General features: G+C 36.8%; 1 protein-coding gene across 3 annotated transcripts in view; it reads left to right on the top strand.

The window, feature by feature from the left end:
* The window catches only part of SEPT7 (septin 7), a 78,494-nt gene that overhangs the window by 47,245 nt on the left and 8,343 nt on the right, over positions 1–22,906 (top strand). For all 3 annotated transcript variants that reach the window (XM_017822206.1, XM_017822220.1, XM_017822212.1), the window contains exons 4-11: positions 4,793–4,899; positions 10,919–11,019; positions 11,635–11,769; positions 14,750–14,867; positions 16,593–16,685; positions 17,878–17,974; positions 20,007–20,058; positions 20,868–20,993. In XM_017822206.1, the coding sequence (XP_017677695.1) occupies positions 4,793–4,899; positions 10,919–11,019; positions 11,635–11,769; positions 14,750–14,867; positions 16,593–16,685; positions 17,878–17,974; positions 20,007–20,058; positions 20,868–20,993 (829 nt within the window). The remainder of the gene's footprint in view (positions 1–4,792; positions 4,900–10,918; positions 11,020–11,634; positions 11,770–14,749; positions 14,868–16,592; positions 16,686–17,877; positions 17,975–20,006; positions 20,059–20,867; positions 20,994–22,906) is intronic.

Here is a 22,906-nt window from a genome sequence, read left to right as displayed (position 1 = left end):
CTAAGAATGTAAGTCATGCTTCAGGGCTTGGATTTTAGAAAACAAGATCCTAAAAATATAGAAGACAACTGATTCTGGATTTCCAGAATGATGTGGTAGCTAGAAGACGTAGTGTCATGCATTATCAAGAAAGGTAATATATGAATCAGGAAATAGCAGCAACAGAAGTTATATATAAAGCTGTAAGCTGGGTTGGACTGGACTTCCTGTCCACTTATATTGGAAACATTTGAGTATGAATGGCAGAAAATGAACAGTTGGAGGAGGTTGAAATATGCTACATTCTCTATGTGCCACAGCAATGAACAGTGAAAAAAGCATCATTAAGATTAAGGATCACAGTTCAGTTCTCTTATCATGCAGAGGAGATGCTGGCAGTCCGAATTTCTTCTAAAGTCATTAGAAGTTGAACTGGAAAAAACTAAACCAAGTTAGCTGTGAGTAGGTTTTCTAACTGGTTATCACAGATAAGGATTTCTGGTTCATTTACAGGGAGTGATTTAAAAATGAAGGTGAAAGATTTATGTAGCTCAGTTGAGAAGAACCTGAGCTAGTTATTTATTTTTTTTGCCTGAGCACTGCTGTCCTCCATTCACATGGATTGTATGTCATTGTTCCAATTTTTTAATTGTTAATTCCCCATATGTACTTGCCTTAGTATTATTCTGGAGACTATTACCATGGTTTGCAAACCATTTTAGTGGTTGCCAGTGGTTTCTTTTGATCCCCAGAAATATGTTTGAGATAGGTATGCTTGAGACATAAAAGAGAAAACTGAATGTGTTGGTGTTACTTTTTTTTCTTCCTTGATCTCCCTTTTCCTGTTGCAAGCTTGTCTCATTTGTGTAGGAAAAAAGAGTTTTGTTCACAGAAGAAGAAATCTTGCTATCCAGGGTTAATTTTAAATGATGTGCTGTGGGCCATCTGTATAAAGATGCTAATGCTCAACAGGTAATTGTTAACCTAAGTGTATAAGCAAAGTTCCAGAATTTGTACAGCCATGGATTTGAGAAGGGTTGGAACTTTTGCTAGTCCTGTAAGGGCTGACCAAAAATTTTCCTTCACAAGACTGACAGAAGTATGTTCGTAAATGTGCGTGCTCATTTCTACCAATAAGAGTGGCCAGCTCCATGTATTTGAATGTGACTATAAAAACAACTTGATAAAATGTTAACATTCTGAAACACTAAGTTGCTGATAAACATGAGACACAAAATAATGAAGCAAAAGAACACTATTTATTCAGATGAACTTGAAGCCTATGTGAAGCATTAAGTGGGAGATCAAGGGCAAGGTAAAAGCAGTACCTGGATACTAAAAAAAATTAACCTTTTGGATTCAGGATTACCCTGCAAAATAAAAGTTTGTCTTTTTTTTTCTTTTTAAAACACAGCATAGGACATTTCTAAAAATCATTCACTCTAAATTAGGCAGCTAGATCTAAGTGCAACATGATGCATTGAGTGATTAGAAGTTATTACTGCTGAAGAGGTTCTATTATATTGCATCTTTTTGCCAGTTCATGCAATGGTCAAAGGGCAAAATCTCATCAGAAATGTTTACTGAAAGTGGGGAGATGCATTTCATTTGGGATGTATTTTTTTGTTTGTGTTAAGGCAAATTAAATTTCACTTGTTTTCCCTTCTCCCTTCTGGTTTTGTTAATCATATTCACAGCCTGTTGCATCTCTGGAAGGTGATTTCTCAGCCTTTCCAGAAGGGAATCCTTTCAGGGGAATTTGGGTTGAGCAAGGTTGTATGTGGGGAGGACAGAGGGTTGTGTTTTTGGTTTGTTTGGGGATTTTTTTTTCATGTTTGTGTTTGGTTGGTTGGGAATTGGGGGGTGGGTTTTTTTTGTTTGGGGATTTTTTTTTCATGTTTGTGTTTGTTTGGTTGGGAATTGGGGGGGGGGGTTGGTGATCATTTGTTTTGATTTGTTTTGGGTGTGATTTTTTTTTTCTCCTTCTTACCATATTTCTAGCAAAGTTCAGAATATTTTAATATGCCCAAAAAGGCAACTAGAATTGTTCACTGCTAGAATTGATACACTTGGTTTCTTTAATTTTGCTTTCACTGTAGTCAGCAGAGAAATTCCTGTTTTATTACAGTGGAAGCAGCATTACTCACCATAGTAATAATACTGAATGTTCCAGTTCTGCTTTTTACCTACAATTTCAGTGCAGTTGTTTAATTTAATTTTATAACCTTTTATTACCATCTTAGGTGTTGACCCTTACATGTTCTAAGGCACAACTGCATGTAGGGTTGGTGTATTGATGAAAACTCTTACATCTAATGCCTCAATTACTCGTAGCAGTTAAGCAGTTTAAAGTGTTATAATCTGCATCGGCTGATTAAAGTTAGCATAGGCAGAAGTGTCTAGGAGACTGGGCACCCTTGGGAACAAAGTGGTGCAGACATATTCATAGCGTACTTGTCTTTTCACTAATTTCAGCTCAAAAGTGTCTTCACATCCTTGCAACCCTCAGGGTAGTGGAGGGTGAGTAGGGGAACAAACCCCGAATCTCTTGGGGTGTAATGTTCAGCAGTTCAGGGACTGCTTAGTATGGAGTACCACAGCTGCAGGAGCCAACTAGGGCAAGCTGCTGATTTTCCATCACATTCTTTCAAAGCTGAAAATCTTATTTCCGTATGTTGAATTTCAATAGCAACTTGACAAGCACTGATTTTCAGGAGAAGTAGTTCTCAACGTTTTCCCACTTTAAATTCTTTAGCATGTTAAGATCAGCAATAACCCTAATAGAAGGGAGAAGGGACAATTATTTTTGTATATTGAAGTAGAATCTGATGAACAAATCTTTCTTCAATATTGTAGTAGACAGCCTTTTGCAAGATTATGGTCAATTTAAAAAGCAAAGTTCACTGAAAGGATATGAATTGTACCTTGTGAAGTCAGAACCACCTTCTTGAGGCCTTAAGTGGGGTGAATAAAACGCTTCAGTTTAACTGGAATGATATGTACGTCATAGGTTGTGATATGGAGAAAGTTAAGCTTCAAAATGGCTGCACCTCTAAGATTATAAAGTTGTGCTTTTCAGAAGCTTCTTTCTGTTGCAAACTTAGGGAAGCCTCTTGGATGCAGCTGACCGTGACCTTAAAGGTCTTGCAGAGTAGAAAAGGTGTGTCCTTTACAACCAGACCCTTTGAGACACTGGGTTTACTGCATAATTCATGAGTGTGCATCTGACCACAGAAAAGGGCAAAATATATAGGGTAGTGGTGAAATGCTTGTCGGCAGGCATGTCCCTTCTGGCTTACATGAAGCTGTCCTATTGGGGTTAGTGTTCCCTGCATTGCTAATTTGAGACCATAACAGGAGTATCTCCTTTTTCCTTGGCTGCTACAGCCCATCTTCCTGGCTGTGGCCAGCCCCTGCTCTCAGCATGGGTTAGTTCATCTGTCCAAGAGGGTGGGGTTTGAAGAACAAGCACTGCTAATAGCGTAGACAGCCGGCAGGAGCTCTGGTTGCAGTGTTTCATCAGCTGCTAATCCGTTTACAGTATAGTTAATCAGATTGCTCTGTTCGGTGCTGCACAGACTTTGTGCCACACTGCTGTAATCGAGATGGCTTGATGTGTATAAGCTAGTTGCTGTATGAACTGGAGACAGCTATTACAGTGGAGACAGGGGCTTCTCTGCTGAGGTTCGTAAATGGTTTCTGTTTTGTAACTCTCTAGCCATAACCCAGGGCATTTACCTCAAGACAAGTTTTGAAGCTTTCTTAGTCTCTGAATCAGCACAATATTTGTTGGGGATGGAGCGATTAGTGTGTTAGATTTCTTTTTTTCAAGTGTGGAGGCAGTGCAGCCCATTCTCCTCCCTCAGTGAAAGTATGGACTTAGCCTCCAAATTCGTTAGTTTAAAAGCAAAGTTCTGTTTGACAGTTTCTCTTTAGGTCAATGTACTGACAGACTGCATATGAAACTTAAAAAGAAAGAAAGCATAATGTTTTTATACCTTTTTTTTCCTTAGTTCTTGTACCAGTGTGAATTGTTGTGTTGAAGTAGTTTCTTTACAGTAAAAAACTAAGCAAAAGACTTGTCTTTTAAAATACTGTAGTAAGTAGTTGATCTGACCTTGTCTCTGTGGAGCTGTAAATGGAGGATAATCTTTGCTGTGGGAATTGTAACTGTATTTGCTTGGATTTTCATGACAGTAGTGTCTCTAGATTCTTTAGCAAGCCTGTGACTTATTGTTGCTCATGAACAAATTGTGAAAAAAACCAAAATTCGCTCTCCCTTCCGTGCCCAACAAAACTCAAAATCCCAGGCAAACCACATAGTTTGAAATTTCATTTTATCTCTTGTGGGTTTAGTAGTTAGACCAAACTAATCTCAGTCTTTCTCCCTCCCCCCACCTCCTAACCGTTCCCCTTTCTTTTTTCCCCTCCCTGACAATAACACTGTCAAATAATATTTGAAATAAAGGAGATAACTTAATCTGCTTTGGCATTATGGTAAGAAGCCATATCATCTTGTTTACAAAATTTAATGTAATATCATCTCTCTGTGTTGTAGTGGGAGCATAGTGCTAAGTGCATTCAGTACTTAATGTGATCAGAAAAATTAATGTCTATAGAATGTGACAGTTGGATTTGAAGGGTTTTCCTTGAAATTGGAAAAGATGAAATTGGAAAAGATTCTCAAAGCCTTAGAGTGCAGTGCATGTTTTCAGGTACTATGTTTTGAGAGTGTTGGGAATGTAGATCTAAATGTTTATACTTAATGTGATGATACTCCTGGTTTTACTGAAACTGTTCTGTTTTCTTCTAGGTGAATCTGGACTGGGAAAATCAACATTAATCAACTCATTATTCTTAACAGAACTGTATTCCCCAGAGTATCCAGGTCCTTCCCACAGAATTAAAAAGACTGTACAGGTATGTCTTGGGCGGGGGGGAAAGATACAGCTTGAACAATGTGATTTTCAATCTAGTAGTGTAAGGAGATACAGTTGTTACATAAGCACCTATATTTCAAAATACATCCACATATGATGTGAACCACTAAGAAATATTCAATGTGTCTCTCAGTGCATCTTAGCAAGGAAACTTCCAGGTTCTCAAACTTGTGGGCTGTTGAAATGCAGGAGTCCTGCAGGGCTTTGTGTGCTGCCTGTACATTAGAAAACACATGTGTGCAGTCCTGTTTGAAAATGTAGTGTTTATTATCAATTAACATATTGAGTAAATCTGTAGAAATAGATAGATGTGCATTAAAACCCCTGACTGTTTAAGGCAGGCTTTTAGAGACTGTGTGTATTAAAGGATTTGACTGAAGTGCAAGGACCTCATGGACCAAGTATCCATGAGCCTTCTTCAGACCGTATCCTTTGTGGTACCTCATATGCCTGTTAAAAGTTGTTATTCTAAAACATATCAGAACATATCAGAACTGGGGGAAGGGGAACCCGTCTGACCTTAAGGACAAGACTTAGATAGGCAAAGATGTTCCTGGGAGTGAGTGATGCAACTGAAATATTTAGTCAAAGACTGGAAAACTGAAGTTGATCCGTTCATTTTGTGTGATAACTTGTTACTGATCAATTATATTTTCTCTCAAGAAAAGGAGCATGCTCTTTGTATTATAAAAAGGTTATTAAAAATAGCAATTATCTCATACTAAGAAATAATAATCTTATGGGTAGTTTAGGAAATCATTGCATTTCAGTGGTGTATTTTTTGCCTCCACAGCTGAGCAGCTGAATAAGGATGTGTGAGCTTTGCTTATATCTCTTGATGTGCCCTTGTTTAAGATTTTGGTGAAGATAGCTTGTGACAATCTAACTTTGTAGAGATGAGGACTGGGGGTGCTCACCATTGCTGCTGTTGTTCAACAGAGTTCTTCCAGCTGCAAAATTATGGTCTTAGACCACGTCAGCTGTAGCTGAAGTTACTGGGCAATGACAGAGTTGTCATAAAGTGATTAAGCCCTGTGTTGGGTTAGGAGGGTAGGCAAGGCACTAAACAGATGTTGTAAAATAGAGTGCTTTTTAATTGAGTAGAATCAAATAACTGTGCTGCAATGCTGTGATCCACTGAACTTACTGTTTTGTGGGACCTCTGGGATTTTTTTTGCCTGGAGTCTTGGGTAAGACTTTTTTTAATCCAATCTCAGAACACAGAATAATTACCACACTACCAGGAAAAAGTTAGTTATACTCATATTAGGAAGTTTAAATGGTATTGCTTGTCAGTTAGCTCAACATCAAAGCTTGAATACTGTTGCAAAATGCATTCATTGCAGAATATAATTTTTTTCATTTGGAGGAAAGCTTTTGAACATTCTGAGTTCTATTAACAATGTATTAATACTTTCTAAGCTTTAGTAATGTCTGTTAGGCTATTTTATCAGTTTAATGTATAACCATAGTACTGCGACAAAATGGACTTAAAAGCTTATTAGCAGGGACATCAGACCATTATTTGAACTAGCAAGGTTGAATTTATGTACTTGGTTCAAAGCGATATTAAGTGGGATGGAAGAGGTTTGCAAATAGTTAAGCTCTGGTATAATATGCTAAGTACTGAAACAATCAGTGACTGTTGGAAAACTAAGTAGAAGGGTGACTTTTTGTTGAAAGAGAAATGTAGTCAGATTTCATTACTGGTGATTGCACACTGATTTAGTAGAAGCTAAAAAAAAAGCAACCAGGACATCTTTCAAAGGTAACTCACCTAGTTAAAGGTGCATCAATGTAAAAAAAAAAAAAATTCTGTCTGGAGTTTCTGGAATTTGAGTTAAGTACTTTCTTATATTAGGTGGCATTTTATGTTAGATGATCTGTTCATTCTGACCTTCAGAGGGGGGTTTATTAATTTACTGGTTGAATAAAAACCCCATCCTTTTCAGGAAGCTTCACTTAATGATTTTTTTTTTTTTTTTTTTGGCACTGGAGAGGGATAAAGAAAAGGACTTGAACAGAGACCAGGTTGAAAAGCCATTGCATTTTTTCCATACTTCCACTGTGTGGGCTAAAGCTTGAGGGTGGCCGAGAGCTAGCCAAAACTATTTTCAGTAGTGAATTGGGGTCTAATATAACTTAGAAAATAATATGATTGGGATGAAGTACACTTAAAGACCATCTTCCCCTTTAGAAACTACTGGTTACTTTATCTATTAGGTATTTTTTAAATATACTTGCAGTACAACATTATGGTGCTTTCAGTTCTTTAGGATGAATGAAAAATCATTAAGTGTAGCATTTTAAGAAGGAAACTGAAGCTGTCTTATTTCAGGGTCAATGTTTAAGTGGGGATAAAATTGTTTTCCCCTACAGCCTTGAAAATTGTGTGTGCTACTAACGATGTGTATGATATGGAGGTGTTTCCAGTCAAATCAAAGAATAAACAGTTGGAGCTGCTGTTTGGATCCATTGGATTTGAACTCTTTGCCAGTGAAAACCTTTTTAAGTTGAGGATTGAAAGGATTTTGTAGAGTATAGATGAGACAGGCCAACAGAGCATCCTCAAACCTTCATTGCAATAATCACCTACTCTTATATGGTGGGAATAACTTATTGAGCAGGAATTGTATGAGGCTCTCTCCTTAATAAATATGAGCTGTGGTTTGGGCTGGAAAGCCAATTGCAGTTTGAAGTTGTTTTCTGAGGCAGGTCCTTCGTATTGATTTCATGGAAAACACAGAAAAACAATTAAAAGTAAGTAATTTGAAGTCAAATGAATTCAAAGAAAAACTTACTCAGAAATGAAGGGGTATGAAATATGTTTTCTCCGATCATTGTTTGACTGTATTAAGTGGAGTATGCTAAAAAGCAGTTGAGCTGTAACAAACATCAGGTCGTGAATGCTGTGTAGTAACTGCCAAGGAGACCCGTGTGACCCACTTGACTAGAGTGCATGGGAAAATGGCTGTTTGGAGGAGACTTTTCTTAAAAAGTTTTAAATTCCAAGACTTGAACTAATGTTTTCCATGAATCTCTTGGGAATACTTGTAAATCAGATGATAGGATGCAGTTGGATACTTTAACTGTGAATTACACTAGTTTACAGTGATTTTTTGGATCTTTTCCAGATGTTGCTGCTTTCTGTGCCTTTGACCATATATGGGCACATTCATTTGGGTTAAAAAAATGCAACTTTGCAGAGGCTTTATGGCAGGTTCTTCATCTACTGTCTCCTACCAGCAGAACTTAGCATTTAAAGTGTATGTCTAATTGTCCACAGCACAAGCACAGGACATTTCATTTGATCAGCTCATGCTTCTTGTTCTATAGTTTTTTTAAAACCCTACTCTGATAGCAAGAAACCTATGTGAACTTATGAAAAGTAAGAAAAAATGTAAATCCTCACCACCCAGTGAGGTATTAGCACTGCCTGCAGAGATTCAGTTACTGCAGACCATATTTCAGAAGGTGGTTTCACGAATTCAGCCACACTTATATTTTACAAGCATACAGAATCAGGGAAAATGTTTGGTGTGGCATTTCTGAGGATCTCTTGACCTTTGTTTTACTTTTTTATAAACATAGGTTCAAGATAATATTTTATTAATTGCTTCTTCTGTAAAAGCATTCCTTCACGAGTACATAATAATTTAATGGTTCTTGCTGGGAATTTTTGGGCTGGAGAATAAAGTTGATGCTTTGTAGTGCTTGGCAAGAATACATCTCTTAACATTATCATCTCTAGTATTTTACAAGTGTTTTGGATTTCTTATACTTTCAGAGAGCTTGGTGATAGGAGGGCTATGTGGTTACTATATACAAGATAGCAAAAAGAATGCAAGGAATCAGAAGTTAATCTCCTGTGTGCTAAAGCTTGTGAGTAGTAAACTCTTGGCTGAGTTGACTGTGGCTGGGGATTACTGTCTTGGGTTCTGGCATTGATTGTGTACAATAAAATTTCTCTATAGAACTCTTGAGGAGGGGGGAAATACACTCACCACGATTGAAACATAAGTTTCTAAAGCACTGCATGTATTCCTAGGTTCTCATGGCTTTGAACTGTATGCTTTTAGAAGGATAAGAGTTGTGAAAGAGTAACTTGGTGGTGTCTTAGGCTGCTGTGTGCATGGGGGTTTTTTATGTTTGTTTGGTTGGGGTTTTTTTTCACCTTCCTAACCTGCAATAAGGCCTGCTCAGGTAGGAGCTTGAATTGGGTGGCCTTGAAGTCCAGCCCAACCTGGATTCTTCTGTGACTAGCATTCTGGAAGCCCAGTCTTGGGGACTTGTTTCATGAATCTGCCTTACTGATGGTTTTTTTCCTGTCTTTTTGTTATGTGAGGAGCCAACTCATGATGATTGGTTGCTATAGGCAGCCATAGTGTAGCTGAGCCAGTTTTTTGAGAACTAACAGTGAAAGGGATTGATCTGACTTGGGTAGGATCCCTACTGATGAATAGTTAAAAATAGCATCCTGCATACTTAGAGGTTAAATATGAAGCCTTCTTTGCAGTTAGGTTCTGTTTTCTGTGTTCGTGTATAGTCTGGTCTGAATTAGACTCAGTGTTTTTTACTTGGGCAAGAGGGATTTAGTTTGTCTTTCTGCAGGGTGTCACTTTATCTTGTGGATTTACATTGCATCACATAAGCAGCGATTGCAGAGTGTTTGCAATAATATGCAGGTGTGGCTGTGAGTCTGTTTCACTTATATGACAATGAGGGATGTGCAAGAGCTAAAGCAGCATTGATAGGATCTCTCTCAAGTCTTGAACTGGTCAAGAGACCATCCAGATAGGATTTATTATCCAAGTTGCCACTCTCTCTGAAAGTTCCTTAGTGAACGTTCTTGCAGGTGTTCATCCAGTTAAATAGAACTTTTTTTTCTCTTCCCCATTAAGGTTTGGGAGACTTAAAAAAAGTTAAGCAATGAGCACCAAGGCGGCGTCACTGTGTGCCAACTCATGTGTGGCTCTAGACAGATGGCTCACAGTTGATTTCTTGAATCCACATCTAGAAAACAGTGTCACTAGTGATTTAGTAGAAATTACTTTAGTATCAAGGAAAAAACAATGATTAAATGTGTGAGCAATTGGAAAGAAGCCAACATGCTAACATGAGTTTGCAATTTCTTACTACTGTGCATCACTGGCTGTTACAACAGTGATACAGCACTTTCTCAGGCAGATACACCTGACATTGGCATTATCAATAATTACTGAGATATTAGTAGGTAGGAGGTAGCAGTCCATGTGTTGTTTAGCCTAGATTTTTTCTGTCATGACATGCTTAATCTGTTTGACGTGCTTACTGCAAGGTGACTGAGCTGTGCTGCAGATGGGTGGTCACAACTGGAGGCATGAATTCCCACACCCAGATCTTGCATCAGCCTTGTGCTGATGCAGTTGACTTCTGAGCCAGGTTTCCATCAGTGACTTGGGCTCACAGGAACCAATCCATTATGGTCATGTGAGGTCTAGTTCAGCAGATTGCAGCTAGATTGTATTACTTTCCAATATCAATCTGTTTGTAACAGGAAACCATCGCTTTAAATTGTTCCATTCCCAAGCATTATGCTAGCTGAAGAATAAATGTATTCTTAAAAATACATTAACAGGACTAGAAATGTGTCTAAGGTGCTTGGTGGGAGGATCAGTTTTGAAAATGTCATTTTCTTAGAAGTGACTAAACTTCGCAATTTCTTCATGTTTAATGCCCAGTTAAGGTTTTTCCTGTTTAATCAGAAATTAAGATACTAAGATATCCTACATACTTAAAAGGGTTCACTGACTTCATTTAAATAATGATCTTTTTCTTTTAAAGAATAATTAGTATAAAAATATTGGGATTTTATAAGCAAAACGCAGAGCCAGTATGCCTTTGAAGTAGAAGAGTCAGCAATTCTTTACCAGACTTCTTATTCATTGAATGCTTTTCCCAGTGTTTCAGATAGGTGACTAAATTGCTAAAAATTTAATCTTACCTTATTCATTTTACAGGTTGAACAGTCAAAAGTTTTAATCAAAGAGGGTGGTGTTCAGTTACTACTCACAATAGTTGACACACCAGGATTTGGAGATGCTGTGGATAATAGTAATTGGTAAGAAATTCTTTGTATGTTCTCTCACGATAATTCTGAATTGCATTTTGTGTATGTGTGAGATATAATACGTTGTGACATATTTTTAAATGCAGGCTTCAACATTCATTTAAAAGATTAACACTTTTAAACTTTCAGTTAGCTGAAAAGTTTTAACTACTGTAATTCCAAGGACCTTTATAACTTGACTGAAATACTGTCAGCTTTTCCCTTTAAACTGGGTGATGCATTTGGCTCTTTATCCACACATGCAGTGTGCAGAACTGACTTCTGTGTCATCACAAGATGTGATCAGTGAAGCATATTCCTTTGGCTGCTGTTCTTAAGTATTCTGTTTAATGCTATTACAATGAAAGGGATTGTGTTTGAAGGGATTTTTCAGTGAACTCACACTTTACATCTTCAGAGCTTTGTAACTCAGTTTTGTGTTGAGGAACTAGTCTCTTAAAGTGCAGTGTTGAAGTATCCTAATTTAAAAAAAAAATAAATCAAAACAGTAACAACAAAAAGCCAACCCATGGGGAAATGTGAACATCTACTTCTTAGCCAAGAGAGATTTTTTTTTTTTACATAAATAATGTAACTTACAGGTTTTTATTCATGTAACCTCTGCAGCTGGCAGCCAGTTATCGACTACATTGACAGTAAGTTTGAGGACTACCTGAATGCAGAATCTCGAGTGAACAGGCGTCAGATGCCAGACAATAGAGTGCAGTGTTGTTTATACTTCATTGCTCCTTCAGGACATGGGTTTGTATTACTGTATTTTATGTTTTCTTTCTGTCTCTTACCTCAGATAAATATACAAATTTGTCAGTCTTAGTTACGTAAAGTTCCAAACAGGATTTTCTTAATAGCCTGCAAATCATGCTTATTTTCAAATATAAGCTTACTTTGGCTTGTCAAACATTAGCAAGCCAAACACCAGAAAACACAATTGCACATTAATTACACAGCAAGAAAAATAGAATTCTAACAGCTAAAAATACATAGACGTTCACAAGTGCCAGGTCTGTTTGTTATCTGTATGTCTTTTGATCACATTAGAAGGAGAAACTGATTCACAGTTCAAGCAACCGGATTTTTCCTTTCTGTTCTTCCTGCCTCCCTTTGAATTTGAATGATAAATTGAAGATGGGAAATTTCATGGATCCTTGTAAGCATACTTTAATTCACCTGGCACGTAATATTTTGTCTAGTGACAATTCCAGTATAGGCATTCTGATTTCTTTCAATTATTGTGTGATCTTGCACCCCTGCTTAGTTTTTAACTTGATCAGACTTCTATCTAGTGGTAGAGGGGGAGAACTGCATTTCTAGGGTGTATTAGATACAGATTGACTATATCTGAAATTAGTTGCCTAGCATTTTATCGTGGCGTTATAACTGATTAAATTGATCAGAGACTCTTAAGTTATACCTTCAAAACTAGAAGGAGAGGATAAGTAGCCTATTCTATTGTATAGGTCAAAAGTAGTAAAACTTGTTGAAGGGAATGATGAAGGAATTTTGAAGCATATTCCTCAAGCAGTAAAAATTGCTAACTTTTACACTTAGCTTCTGTAGCTAGCATTGATATGGGTCTAATAATTTTGAACTGGACAGAGACTTCCGAATTTGGAAAGAAATATTGGAGGAGTTTTTCTTATTTAGACTTGCCTTTATTAAATGTTTTGTTGTTGTTCAACGTGCACGTTTGTAATGTCAGTTTTGCTCAACATGCACATCAATTTTAAATGTAATTTAAATAAAGGGATGATGATCCTTTTCTTGTGCTAGACAGTCATTTTTGAGCTAACTTTCAGATTCTGCAGACAATTCTCTTAACCCCGCACCTGCCTTTGTCCATTAGAGTTTTCTAAATCAGTGGGAGGTACAAATTATTCTTAAGGAAAAAGAAAGGTAATGTTTCCAGTAAGCTAAGGTTTGTAACTAAATTTGTGAGGCTAAAAGCTAAAAGCATGTTCCTTGCACAGGTATTTCATGTTATTCTTAGGGGGGAAAAGTGTGAAGTTGTGCTAGGTTTGCATAGTGTTTTTCAATTACTGGAATAAATTCTTAGAATTGTCATGTAAGTAAGAAAAGTAATAGAGAAAATTGGTGCTGCTGTTAGCATTCATTTCCTCTTGTAAGATATTCCCCTCTCTGAAAGGACATAGCTCACTTCCTACCTGGTTTTTGTGGTCATGCAGTCTTTGTTCCAGTTTCCTGTGTGGACAGCAGCGCATGTAACCTGTGAAGTAGTGTCCTCTTCACTCTTAAAGCATGACTATATTTACACCAAATTAAAACATTTGTAGGTGAACTTACTTCTGCTCACCCTTATGACTTAATACACTTGTAAAAGCCCTCTTGTTATAATTCAGAAATTTAAAAAATTACCAGATTAAGTCCTTCCATTTAATGCATCCCACTGCTTTTAGCTGGTATCCCCATAAACATCTGAACTGATGAGTTAGTTTGTGTGGGAGCAGGAGAAGAGAGAGGAGGGGCAGGGGGAACGTTCCAAGTAAGTGACTGGGGTGATAATGGATTGCACCATCTTCCTGCAATTCTGGAGTCTATGTAAAGCCTTACTGCTCAGTCTCCACTGTAAACTCAAGTCCTTGAGGTGAGCATTTTTGTTTTGAAAGATTCTGCTTTGGCAGCTGCCCTTCAACCTGGTGTTGCTGCCCTAGGTAACTTTTTCCAGCTCAGAATATTCTGTGATTGTTTTTTTTTTCTGAACAAAGTAGTGGGAAAGCATATGAAGGGGAATGGATAACCAAAAAAGGACTCATAATCTAGACATGCCGTTAGCATTGGCTGTTTAATGGAAACGTGTTGGGAACTTGGGAAATTAAGTGGCAGGTAGAAACTGTTAAAATGAAGTTAGGTATGTGTTCTTCAACATTTTCTTTATTCATTTTTATATGGTTTGGAGAAGCAGCTAAATTTGAGTACCAAATGAATATGGTTTTAGTGTTCCTAATACTAATTTATTTTATATGAGAAATAATCTTGTTAAATCCTTTAAGTGAATCCTTTAAGCCTGACTAAACTTGCTATAATTTTGAAGTATTAATGTGTCAAAAACTCTCTGGTTTTACTTCAGCAAGCAGGAAATATTGACCACTTTGATTCACGTGGATGGTGAACATACTGTCACGCACCTGCTCAACACCCATATGATGGTTGTTTTAGTTTTTATGTTATTGTCATCCACCTTAATAATTGTCTTTTTGTTTTACATAACAACTTAGAGATGAGATATTTCTACTTTATTTGTGCACAGGCCACAGAAGTTATTTTCTTCAGCAATCTAAGGTCTAAAAAAAAAATAAATCTCCCAGCCCACTCTCAAGAGGAAACACCATAATAAACATGACTTTCAGAGCATAATTGCAGCTGTAAACTCTTATCAGTCAGGCTTTAAATGGGATTATCTTCTGGCTAATGACACGAACTTTACTACTTTCATAGGAGAGGTCTTATCACTTGCTTAAATGAGTGTAATTTCAGCTAGCAGAAGTCTCGTGACTGCTAGTAGTATTAACATATGACTTATTCCTCTGGTATGATACAATTTAGGGGATTTCCTGTAGTAGTTGCAGGTAGCCTTTTGACTTCCACTTAGTCATCAGTCACTCATAAATCAGTGTTTCAAGAATAGTTGTCAGGACAAATCTCATCATTTGTACATTCTTGTTTAATTAATAAAAAATTGCAAAGCTCTAATGCTGTTTTTCAGACTTAAGCCTTTGGATATAGAGTTTATGAAGCGCCTGCATGAAAAAGTGAATATCATTCCACTTATTGCCAAAGCAGACACACTTACACCTGAGGAATGCCAACAGTTTAAAAAACAGGTGAGTTGAAAAATTAATATTTACAACATAGGATAATTTATTAAGTTGATCCCTATGGAAATGGTGAGATGTAACCTACATGAAAAGTTTAAACCCTGAAGCAATGACTTGAGACAGCAAAGCCAAGTAATTTATATCTCTAGATTTAATTATAATTCTTGGTGAAATAATCTTGGTTTTGTCCTCAGGGCAAGAGGTTTCAAGTACAGTATGTTTCTTGGCAAGTGAAATAATTCACTGCTGAGATAAAAATCAGTAAGGAAGGAAAGGAGCTTTCAAGAGTTAGGTACCTAACAGAAGTTGTGTGTTAAAAAAAAATGTATTTTAGAGTATAAGAGTATTATTGATTGTGTTGTGGTATTCACTTTCATGTTGATGCACTGTATTTATTAAAGAGACCTCAGGTATTAGATGAGAATCAGTATACATACTCAGACTTGGGCTGTGGTAATGCATTTTAAAGATGGTGAGATAATTGTAACATTGATACAACTGATGTAGTGTCTTTGTATTTGTAGAATGTATTTGGCATCAGTGTCTGCAAGTGGCTTATGTTTTATTTTCAGCTACATGATCAGAGTAGAAGTAGATTTAAGCTTTTTAGTATTGTATGAAGAGGATGAGGAGGACCCAGAGCAGGACAAGACAAGACAGGAAGTTTGTTTTATTGAACTGTGTCCAGTCCTAGTTTAGAACACAGGTTCTGAAAAGATGTCATTAAGCGGTGTTGTGTGCAAAACTCTTGATTTAAGATTAAAAATCAGAGGACAAAATGAAAGGAAAAAATGATAGAACACAGAATATTTCTTAATATGTAAGCAGCTTTATCATAAGTTGAGGTTAAATAGGGGAGACTTTCCCAAATCAAACTTTGAAAATAAGTCCTTGCATGAATTGGATACTTATGTTCTTATAAGACTGCAAACTCATGAACCAGAAATATTCCCCAGGGCTTTGCAGTGCAGCTGTCAACTAAATGGTCTAATGTTTTTCCGTTCTAAAATTCTGGAAAACTAATCATCTTGTTTTTAAAAATACCCTTCAGACAAATGAAGCAGCAAAACAGTATGGTCACTTTTTTGATGATGCTGTCAGTTTTTATTAAATTTTTTTTAATGCTTGCAAACGTTTTTCAACACAACTAACTGCTAGAGTCAGTCCATCAGTCATAAGCTCTATTAAAATAGGTGGGTGATCGTGCTTCAGGCAACTGATGCTCAGGTGTGTTAGAAACAGGAAAGGAGTGACAGGAGTAGCTATTGTGGGAACTTAAAGGGGTGAAATATGCCTGCAGTTATCTATTCAAATATTTTATATTTTGAAGGGACTCAACTGCGAGACTAGTCTGAGAACTTAAGTAGGGTTGTATTAGTTTTTGCACATTCAGGTAGGATTTCCATTAGGGTAAATCTGTTGTTTGTCCCATCATAGAAAACTGGTATTAATTTTTGCTGTCTTTTTATTGGTGGATAATATTCTGTTAGCTGTGAGGCACTGACTCTGATCCTGTCTTCCCCCTGGCTTAAGAAGAGATGGTCATACTAATAACCCATTGGGGTCACCTGGTGGTGTTAAACATGTGCAAGTTTTGTAATGTAACTTAGTCATCTTAATATGCAAGGATCTTACATATCAGACATAAGGAGGGAGAATCGGATTGCAGCAAGAAATGTTGAGTAACTATAAAGTATGAATTTCTCAAACAGATAATACTTTTCTTTTTAGATAATGAAAGAAATCCAAGAACACAAAATTAAAATATATGAATTTCCAGAAACAGATGATGAAGAAGAAAATAAAATTGTTAAAAAGATAAAGGTAAATTAATTTTCTTTTGAAAAACTGCTTATGGAGTGGCAAGGGGGGTTGAGTGTGAAAAGCATTCTGTCATTAATGAAGAGCCCACCAGTATGTGTAGGAGATAGAAATCAAATGCAAAACTGTCCTAAGTGTCACTGTTCCTTGGCAGGGGCAATGAATTACACTATTAAGTCCTCTGTCTAAGTCCTTTGACTAAAATTCAGAATGAGAGCTCGTTTAATGAACTCTAAAAGATCACTTTTTTAATTTCATGACTATTTGACTTTTATCCACCTACCACTTTTTTTTGGTTCTGAGCTTTGAAGGAGGCCAGGGTTGTCTTTGAGACAGAGGTGTGCAGTGGCCTAGAGTATGTGCATTGCAGCTAATAGTTGTCTGGCTGATTGATATACTGAAACCTTAATGGAGATTAATGACTAAAGAAAATCAAAAGGACTGTCAGGCTGTTGAAAGGCTTCTTCTTAGTTTACTCATGTTTTTGGTTTGTTCTTTTATGTCGGAGTCCATGTTGTACATGTTTCTTGAGCCTTGCTTCTGTTTGTTCAGTAGCTTTAACAGCCTGCAAGAGCTTTTAAGTTTTTAGGTTACTGTGGGAATCACCTAGGATAGATAAACACAAATATCACGAATGGAAGATGTCCTGGGACTAAACCTAGAGGAGAAGAGCAGAATAAAAGCAAAGACAAAAGTCTGAAATACTTAGCTTTGTACTCTGTTCCTTTCAGCCACTTGAAGCTGCTCTTGGCTCCTTTGTTGCTTGATACACTGGAGGCATTCTCGGTTCAACTGAAAACAAGAACTTGAAGTAGTTCTTTGCCAAACCTTTGAAAACTGGATATAAGATCCAGCCAAAGTAACAGTCCTTGTAGCCAGTGGGAATGTGAATTGGTAAATAATTAACTGTGTGATTAAGTAAATAGGAAATGGTTTGCCTGTTGCTTAGCTTACTAAGTAACGTTAATGTCTGTTTCTTAACTGGATTTACAGAACACAACAGTATAAGGAATTTAGAAGGGTGTGTGTGTATATATAAGTCATTAAACTAGGCAGAGGTCAGTAAACATCACTATTCTTGCACATGGGGTTAGCTGCACAGCAGTGTTGTAGCCCCAAGCTAGCTTATGTCAAGTTTACACATGGACATGCTTTCAGTATCTTTTGGCAGTAAAAGTCATACTTTATCTTGTAGGACCGTTTACCTCTTGCTGTGGTAGGTAGTAATACGATCATTGAAGTCAATGGCAAGAGAGTTAGAGGAAGGCAGTACCCGTGGGGTGTTGCAGAAGGTAAGGCTTTCTTGTGATTTTTTTTTTTAATCCATTTAAAATTTATTAGCCATTAGTCTATATTTGAAATGTTTGAAATGCTTAATTTGAATGTTTTTTGATCTGGAAATTTACTGAATATACCATTTTGTTATTCTGATAATACTGGAACAAAGTAAAGGTTTCAGCAATACGTAACTTTGCAAGCAGATACCTGTTGAAGCCTCTGTGAGTAGTTATAAAACCTGTAGTGACTTACGGCAGGTAATGATATGACTTAAATTACAACTGTTTTCTAGCTTTCTCATGTTCATTTTTTTCATATAAAATATATGTATTCCTTAGATTTTTCTTTCTAGAGGATACACATTATAAATATTAATTTGACCAGCTCCTTTATCATAAGTTCAGTTTAAAGTTTCTGGAAGAATTTGTTTTTTTCCTAAAACATCTGAGTCTTAATTGCTGGGGAAGGTCCCTGGTAATGAATAGAATACCTTTTTTTTTTTAATTTATTTAGAACTTACTTTCTATTGCTATAGAGACTTGAAGATAATTGCATGTTCTTCTGGTAACCATTTCTTGTGCTTTAATGCCATTCACATATTTCAAATGGCAAGACTTGCACCATGCCCTGCAGTGAGACAATCATTATTAAACTGCTTCTCCATGATCACTGAATTTTTTCCTTGTGATGTGCATGTGTTGGATAAAGAGAATATTTTTCTTTTCCTCATTATTTTTGCCTTCCAAGGGCAATGGACTATAAATTGGATGCAGTGTAAAACAGACAAAAAAACCCCCAACCAACAAGCAGTGTATGGACCAATGCTTTAAAGAGAAATGCTGTAACACTTTGAAGTGCATGTCTGGCAGGAAATGAGGTTTGGCAGAAAGTAAAAACCAGCTGCCCCAGAGAGGATCAAGCTTTATTTAAGGCTCTTGCGTTGGCATTTGGAGATGTACAAAATGGTGCTGCTTTTCTTTATTTTTAAACAAATCTGTTAAAGGCTTCATGTTCATGATTGTACAACTTTGGGAGGGGAAGATCTAGCCTAACTAAAAGCAACCTCTTTAAGTGGCTTTCAGTCTGTCAGCCAAGGACAGAATACTCAGAAATGATGCTTTTTTGGAAGTATGACTTCATTTACTATCTGAGCGGAATTTACCAGTCTGTAAAACCATGGAATGAAATAATGCAGGAGTGCAGATACAAGACAAACACACACAGAGTCTATGTTCTGCACTTTTCTGTGGGATTCACTGAACTTACTTGGGCTATTTGAATTCCTTCTTCCTGTTTTTTCCCTTCCTTCCCACAAAAATGTATGTCTTTACTTCAGGGACACGTTGGAAACCTGCCTTGTGCCTTTCTTTTGTGTGCGCTTTTCTATGTTGCCTTCCCTGTCTGCACACCAGAGAGTTCTGGGGATGCACATTTTTCCCCAGTGTCATTTCATTATCTATCAAGGAAATGCCACTCAGAATCAGCCTCTTCTACATTACTAGGGTGATAGGCACAGTGGAATAGGTGGCATCTAATGACAGCTGCCCATTCTCTCTTGATGTGTAGGTAGGTGCATCAAATTAAATACACAACCTTCCTTTCCTTAGTTAATAAAGAACTAAATCCACATAAAAATTAAAATGAAGACTTCTACAACTCATTTAGTGGGGAAGGGGGAAATAGATTGCATTAAGTCTGTCTTTTAAAGGGTTTTGGATATAGCTGCATCTAGACTGGGGTCTACAGTTAGTGTCTGATCCTTAGACAACTGTGCTGGCAGGGCCTCCAAAGGATCAAAAAGTTAAACTGACAAAACTGTGTTTCTGTTTGGTAGCTTATTCTGCTGTACTGACTCAGAGAACAGTTTGTCAGTGTGGCTCAGGGGAGCATAGGAACTCTGCTAGTAAGATACTGTTAACACGTTTTTTCAGTAAGGAAAGGCTGGAAGTAATCTATTGTTGGAATGAATGTAGATGAATGACATCTTACCTCTATAAGGCACATATTTTGGTTGGCATCTCAACAAAAGTTTACTTTTTTTTGCAGTTGAAAATGGTGAACACTGTGACTTCACAATTCTGAGGAACATGTTGATAAGGTAAGTAACTTACAGGTAACATTAACACTGTCTGGTGTGTCTGAGAGCTTGGGAAGTCATATATTGGAGAAAAAAGGATTTGAGATACTGAGTTCATCTTAATCCCCATATTTTTAATTGTAAACAGTATCTTACACTTTATGATACCTTGTTTATTGTCATATTTGCAAGCAGTAGTGTTGGTAAGGATTTTTTTTTGGTAATAGTTCTCTTTATTCGTGATTGCTTGTTCTTGAAAACTGTGATAAACTATAGGAAACTGAGTTGTCTGTTAGTGTTGATGTGTGCTTAGTTGTAGTGATGTGTACTTACTTGTAGGCATTTTTCAAAATATTTGCAGTGCTGCAGTTGTCTACAGCAAGACTGCCTGTGCTTCACTGTGTTAGGTGCCAAGTCCTATGCTCACACCAGTTCACTAGGTGACATCTGCTGCAACAACTCTGAGTTTGATTATTAAGTTTTTATTTTCTCCAGGCTGACAATGGAAAATCATGAAAGGAAGCTCATGCTTGTGAATTAGTCTTTAACTTTACATTTAGCTTTTGTAAACTTTAAAGATAGCAACTAGGAAGTTTTGGCTTGTTGTTTGCCTGACATGCTTTTTCTCACCTACTACAGTAGTAGTACACAGTTTTCACATCTGTCCTGACAGCTCTAATTTGATTGTTGGAATGACAACATTGTGTGGAATGGGACATTAATGGAGGGATGTAATTTAATTAAGTCAATCTCCAAAATGAACATGGGCTGATTTTTCAGATAGTATTTTGTATTAGTGCACTAATCTGATAAATTACCCTTATTGACAGAACTCATATGCAGGACCTGAAGGATGTCACTAACAATGTACATTATGAGAACTACAGAAGCAGAAAACTGGCAGCTGTTACATACAACGGTGTTGACAACAACAAAAATAAAGGGCAGCTAACAAAGTAAGTTCCTGTTAAGGTTGTATTGCGCTTTAATATTTTTACTCTGCTTTTTTGGTTGTTTGCTTCTGTGAACATGTGGTGTGATTTTTGGTTTTGGGGTTTTTGGGGAGAGGTGGTGGTGGTTTTGTTTGTAAATAGCCTCCAGTCAGTTGCCTCTTCGCTGTGTGTGAACACTGTAGGCCTCTTGTTTATTTACAATCGGGGTTTTTTTTCTATTTCACTAAGGTTTATGCTAGTTTAACTGAACATGTTAAATAGTGGCTTTTAGTTAGATTCAGTTCTGAAGAGAATCCTTACATTTCCTCTTGCAGCTTTATTTCACTGGTACTTACTGCAAAGTTTTTGTGCATTAGTGTTTCTATTTTGGTTTATATGCTACTTTTGGGATTATTGGGTTTTTTGAATGAATTATCCATACTCTTTGTTAGGGATGTCTTTGAGAAGAATGGGTTAATATTTGTCAGGAAACTTTGAAAATCCAGACCTGCTACTGTCATCTTTGAAATGCTGCTCTGGCTACTTATATGGCTGCTTATCATGTCAGGGAAATTATTGCAGCATCATTATCTTTTGGGAGAAGAGTTACAGTGCAGCATTTTGGAGCTTTTGTTGCTGTTTTTTTTTTTAACTCTTGTCATTTTAATTACCTCTGACAGCAAGTTATTTGCCAACCTAATGAAGTTATTGGAAGATTTAGAAGTGGGCTCTACTGTATTCTGCGTTGCATACTGCTGTTTAGGAACAGCTATATTCTTAAGTATTTTACCTGCTCTGCATGCACTAATTGCATCAAAGTAATTAGTTGTTAAATAATTAATAATTAGTGATATTCTTACCTTTTGTACTATATTTAAGTACAAATTTCTCAATCAAAATATAGGGTACTATTCTTTTCGGCTAATGGTATGCAAAATTACAGCTGTTCTTCCTGAAAAAGATTCCTGAAATTAAATGGCAATATCTGCTATTTTCATTGGCAGCTAAAAAGCCATTTTTCAGTAAAGTGTCTATTTTACACCATCTTACTGCTTTGAATGTGGCTGTGAGGGAATGGTTTAAGTGAACATGATTTAGTTTCATCTAGTGTGAGCCTACACGAGACTTCCCTGCTCAGCACTGACAAAAAATGTAAGAGTTTATGTCAGTTATATCAACTCTTCAGAAGTGTACTTGAATTTAGGTAAAGTTTATCAAGTCTTAAAAAGACTACTTTGCAAATATGTGTATCCATGTGGTTACTACTTCTTACTGTCATGTTTTTTGGCATCCTATTATCCCTCACTTATATCTCAAGGCACAGAGCAAGTATGTCAGGTGATAATGTAGTAACAGTAGTGCAGAATAGAAAATTCTGTATTTCCTTCAGGACTTCTAAGTTGCTATTACTATGCTTTTTACTGTACTGTGATTTGCTATTACTGTACTGAAAAGTGAAACCTTTTTTTTTCCCATTGTCATTTGGGTTATCAAAGGAAGTTGTTTAGATTTTTTTGTGTGTGTGTGTGTTAATACTGGGGGGTTTTTATATACCTTTCAAAATCTTAATGTTTTCCTTAGACTTTTAAAAATGTGAATTTTGGTGACAACACTTTCACCATTTTTTGTTGTGTACCTGCTTAGATTAGTGTTAGTCTGCATCTACATACTCAGTCTGGCATTGAAGAAAGGACTGGTTATTCTGCATTCTTAAAAATTTTAAAATTATTTTTTATTCCTGTATTGCAGACATAGCGAGATGTTATTTTATACAAAAATGCATCTGCTAGTAGGTTTCAAAACTCTTTTTGCAATCTTCAGTCCCCCTGCCCCAGTCAGTTGCTGCTTAGCATTGCTGATACTTCCTTTTGAGGCAGAATATGCAGGAAGAGGATCTAGAATTACTGTGCTTTCTGAAGCATGCTTACCTTGCATCT

Source organism: Lepidothrix coronata, unplaced genomic scaffold (genome assembly GCF_001604755.1).
Source record: "Lepidothrix coronata isolate B3197 unplaced genomic scaffold, Lepidothrix_coronata-1.0 Scaffold3, whole genome shotgun sequence".
NCBI classification, from domain to species: domain Eukaryota; kingdom Metazoa; phylum Chordata; class Aves; order Passeriformes; family Pipridae; genus Lepidothrix; species Lepidothrix coronata.
The sequence above is the reverse complement of the archived record's forward strand: the minus strand, read 5'-3'. Positions and strand labels throughout refer to the sequence as shown.